Source organism: Aegilops tauschii, chromosome 2 (assembly GCF_002575655.3).
Source record: "Aegilops tauschii subsp. strangulata cultivar AL8/78 chromosome 2, Aet v6.0, whole genome shotgun sequence".
Lineage (NCBI taxonomy): Eukaryota > Viridiplantae > Streptophyta > Magnoliopsida > Poales > Poaceae > Aegilops > Aegilops tauschii.
This window is the reverse complement of record NC_053036.3, coordinates 36304632-36309598: the sequence shown is the minus strand read 5'-3', so window position 1 is coordinate 36309598 and position 4967 is coordinate 36304632. Positions and strand designations below refer to the sequence as shown.

The 4967-nt window shown below is 41.4% G+C and overlaps 1 protein-coding gene across 1 annotated transcript; it reads right to left on the bottom strand.

Moving 5' to 3' along the window:
- Positions 1-237: 237 nt before the first annotated feature.
- On the bottom strand, positions 238-4647 carry LOC109737117 (OVARIAN TUMOR DOMAIN-containing deubiquitinating enzyme 1). Its single transcript, XM_020296336.3, has 10 exons — positions 4455-4647; positions 3881-3958; positions 3343-3597; positions 2582-2644; positions 2420-2503; positions 2190-2336; positions 1467-1501; positions 1284-1339; positions 1115-1209; positions 238-904 (listed from the first exon to the last, which is right to left on the bottom strand). Exons 1-10 carry the CDS (start codon positions 4644-4646, stop codon positions 578-580), a joined length of 1332 nt encoding a protein of 443 aa, XP_020151925.1. The 5' UTR covers position 4647; the 3' UTR covers positions 238-577.
- Positions 4648-4967: the final 320 nt, after the last annotated feature.

Here is a 4967-nt window from a genome sequence, read left to right as displayed (position 1 = left end):
TTTATATTCTGTGTTCAAAGCTAGAGAAGTTTGACCGTGGAATATATTTGGAGGGGATGATTTTATTGAATATTATTCTACTTTAAGTCCAGACACTATACTTCTCAGTAATAGTGTGCCAAGATTACAGTTTCACCCTAATACGGTTATCCCAAAAAGCTCACCAAGTGTGAAGATTCAAATCTGCAGTCACATCCTAATTATATACTTCAATTTTGGAGAAAAGAACATCTGCCATATCACCTTGCAACATATATATAAAAAAACTAATTCTTCATATATTCTCATGATATATGTAGCTTCCCTCCGAATACAGAAGCAAAGGAGCACAACATCAGTAAGAATGAAATATATATTCCCATTTCCCAATGCAAGTATTCCAAAATATATAACTGATGCCTAGTTAAAACTACTACACTAAACATGCCCAGGCGAATAGAACAGCTTGTGGCTTTTTGCTCAATTGAGTAATCACAACTTTACAAGTAGATTGAGATGAGATGCCACAAAAAATCCCTTAGATTTTTGTATCGTCGTCCAAGAATTTTCTACATCAAGTAATACTTGCACCGTTCGTTTACTTGCGATACAAAATATCGCAGTTGTCAGGCCTGCACAGCAAGGTCAGCAAAGGTGTGCCATCAGATGACATCAGGCTGCCACTTCCAATCTCCAGTGGTTCAGGGGTTGTGGTTGACGACCAATAGCTTCGAACTATATGGAAAGCACCCTTCCCTGATTCTGATCGAGGGAAGAAATCAAGGCGCTTTACTTGCAAACCTCCAGCCGTCAAGCCTTCGCCTAGAGTTTCCAGTCGCAGCGGGATGCCAAGTGCATACGTTAGAGCCCTCATTGCTAGCGCCGATGCTTTGACGTCCAGGGGACGCACCTCTTTCCAGCAATACTGTTACAAAACCATAATATGTGCAACAGTGAGCTCAGTATGTAAATGGTAAATTCAGTATTGGTTAACTTATTTTGGTCATGATTATCTTATTACAATTCACAGGGATAATTGTTTCCGGGATTTTACATGCTTATGCAGAGAAAATTCTCAACCTTGATAATACTAGTTGACTATTCGAGAAAAGTACTAGGGGTAAGAAATTCTAACCTGATTGACATTCACCTTTCCAGGGATAAATGGTTTGTAATCATCTATTCGCGTACGGATCTCAGTCTCTGCCAGCAATCTTAGCAAGGAAATAACTGGAAAAAAAGTGTTAAGCGAGAGAGAAGAAGTGGACAAACAAAACATTTTGGCAAGCATGTAGTATCCTTACCCCTGAGTGGCATCATCTCCTGTAGACTTCTCTTCTGCAACTCGTCAGAACTAAGACTGCAAATGATAAAAGCAATTATTTTTAATCCCAAACGTAACTACAAAGAAGCAAAGGGATCTTGAAAGTTAATGTCACGTCTTGTCAAAGAAAATCACTAGAAAATATCAAGTTCAAAGCTCATACCCATTTGCAACAGAATTGACCAAATGATTCAGCTCCTGAAATAACATGCAGACAACTGGTTAAGTATATGATCTAAGCTATGTTATGCAGACAAAATCATATTCGTTTAGCATATTTTACATGTATATGAGCTTCCCCAGTCTTTCCTTAAATTTTACATGTATGGCAGCTCCCTGAGCGCTCATAGGTTTTACTCTCTTCTCACTCTGCATAACCGTCCTTTCCTGTTTAGTGGGCGCATTTTGGAATTCGCTAAGACCAAGGAGTTTTGTATTTGTCGGAACTTTGTACTGTTCTTTCGATAAGTAATAGAATGTTCAGGCTCGGCCAAATCTCGCCTTAGTTCAGTCATAGATATGACCAAATGCAAAATCTATCTTCTATTATACATCTCACTGCATATATTTCATACTTGGAACAGTAAACAAAGATGTGTACTACAGTAAAAAAAAAGCAAGAGTAGCATGGATTTTTCAATGTGAGGCATTGTTCTTCATTAAAGATATTTTCTGATAATGTGGAAGGGGTCAGATAACTTTCAGAACAGATTCAGCAAGGGCACAGGATAATTCAGGCCACATAAGTGACATCAAATTATTTTTGGCAAGTATTATAAATTATATATAGTTTGATTTTCAGTAAATGCCTAAACTCATTACAGAAGAATTGGGGTTACGACATCAGAAAAAAAGTGAAGCTTCTATGAGCTATGAGAATACATACAGAAGCAACACTTGAAAAGTATTCTTCAGGATTTAAGAAGTATGCTTTGTCCCATTTCAGACGACAGAAATTCTCTCTGGACACTGCCACATGTTCCATTAGACGAGTAACTTCAGCTTGACTATCTTGCATTTGTCCAAGATTTTCCTGTTTACAAGTAGAGTCATATCAAACTTCGATGCCAAACAAAAAAGCAACAGCATAAAAAACCTAGTAACTTAGATGGTTACCAAGTAGGAGAAAAAGAAAGCTCTGTAGAAACAGCTGCCATCTCCGCGAGTTCGTTTGAAGTGCACATAGCGCTGACAAAGAATCTGCACAAAACTAGTTTTGCACATTAGCATAAAACACTTAAATAATGAGAATGCTCCTGTAATGCCATGCAAACTTACCTTGATCATTTCCTGGACAATGTCATTATCTGGATAATCCTCAACCAAATCCAAGAGTGGTTCCTGCCATAGAACAAGCAAGTACGGCAAAAAAGGACCAACTATTTAGTAGATTCATCTGAATTAATAATGGATTCGAATAAGTAATGCTGAAGCGCAAGGCGCAAATTGTAAGCCTAAGAAATTCTATTATGGTTTTCACACACCAATCATCCACTTATTTGGGAAGAAAATGACATGAGGCCTTCATGGGGAAAACCTATGTAGCATTAGATAAGGATCATCGATCACATTGTGCAAAGCTAAGACTTATTTGAGGTCACATAAGAACTTCTCCTGTACCCTAACTCACATTATTAGTTAAGACACATAAGGACCTTGTCAAGAGTAGATTCCAGTTTCCACTTGTAATTGCGCAGAATATAACATCTATGAAAATTAACACCAAAGGATTCAAATAAGAAGTCAATGTCTTCCCCAGATAGTACCATAGAATTAGCATGTAACAAGCACTCAAACAAGGGGAATGACTGCAGTTTGAACATTTTAAGGTTACATGTAACAAGCACTCAAACAAGGCGAATGCTAATAGAATTACATGTTAAGCTGACAAATTTCAAGATAACAATGTTACTCTCCGACAAGGAATAACTGGGACAGTGAAGAAGCTCACTGGAAATGTTTCAAGATCTAACTCTTGAAAATCTAGTGAAAGTTTATTCACTGCATTGTTGCGAACAGAGGAGCTATGATTTTCTCACCTGGAATTCTAATGCCCATGGACGAGCTAACGGCCGCCGGAAAACACCACTAACACTGAGAACACGGCGGTCCCTCAGTGGTCGGAGGTATGTTCTCTTGCCGTCCAGCAGCTGATTCCAGTTTTTCCACAGAGAAAAATATTCATTTTTGTTGAGCGGCACCGAGTCATGCCGAAAGAGATCATGCGGGAGATTCTTCTTTTGACCACTCATGAACAATGGAATGTAGAATTTCTCGTCATCTGGTAATTCATCCTATAAATAATTGCAGACAGAGAGTTGTAAAGGATACTTTCCAGCACAAATAAGGCCCATAATTACCCGAAAAGAAACAAGTGTAGCAACAACTACAGCAACAGATTCAGACTCCAACTAATGCAATCAACATTCAACAACTAGACAATTAATTCCAGCACTGTGAGGACTGACGAGGCATCCTTCTCTGTATTCACTGTTCGGAACAATTGGACAAAGAACTTAAGTCACCAAGTCATGGAATTGAACTAACAAGTAGCAGCAAAGGAACACAGATTTTCACCTCATCCTCTTGCCCCGCATCCAAATCCGTTCCATCGTCTTCGGGCCAATCATCGTCATCATCATCCTGCCCTTGATACTAGAAAAATGGCATGGCATTGTAAGAAAAGAAAAGTTTGCAGCACAAATGCAGAGAACAGTGTAAAAAAAGTGCAGTGAAAACCAGAACTCCAGGCCCGGACAACAAAGGGAAATCCAACAGCCTTCAGTTTCCAAAGTCACGTGATTGGACCAAGAACTCGCAGCAATCAAAGGAACGCAATTTCTGGATAGAAGCCCCAACGAATTGGTTGGAGGGCTCGAAATCATAATCGAACAACTGCACCAATTCGAAGAACGTAGCCAAGAAATTGATAACCAAACTACGACGACGACGACGCCCGATCCCGCAGCAGCCAAGAAAGCGCCCCCCTGAACTGGGCGCAGGAAACGCCCGAAAGCGGACCAAGAACGAAGCCGAGGTCACCCGGACGCACCACCGATTCGCGCCGAAGGAACGAGATACCGGCGAAACGATCGCCGAGCAACCATCGCCGTTCACCCAGGAGACAGCAAGGAGGACGCAAGAAACTCACCGTGTACCTGACGATGGGGGTCGGCGGCGGCTGAAGCCGGAGCGGCGAGGCGGAAAGCGCCGCGGGGTCGAGGGAGGGCGACGGCGCAGGCCCTGGTGCGGGCGGCGGCGTGGGCTCGCCGCCGCCGCCGTCTCCGCTGCTTCCTGCTCTGTCCTTGTATAGCTTGACCTTGAATCTGAATTTTGTCCCCATTTCTTTCGCTGCCCGGGATATTCCGTTTCTGCCCCCGCCGAGAAACCCTGGCTTCTTTCCGCCTCGCCCCTCGGTTCCTGAGGAATTCGGTAGCGGCCTTTTGCAAGGGACGAAGTGGTAGATATCTTATATACTAGCATCCGAGGGGTGAGGGGGTGATTATTAGTGGAGACAATAGAAAAACCTGAATCATAGTTATAAAATGAATTTATAAGAGAAGGTAACAAGCTATTTAATTACTACACATATTAAGCTTTCACTTTATTTGTGTTTGTAATCTGATAACCAGACGGACCAATCAATTGAAAAAAAGAAGCTAGT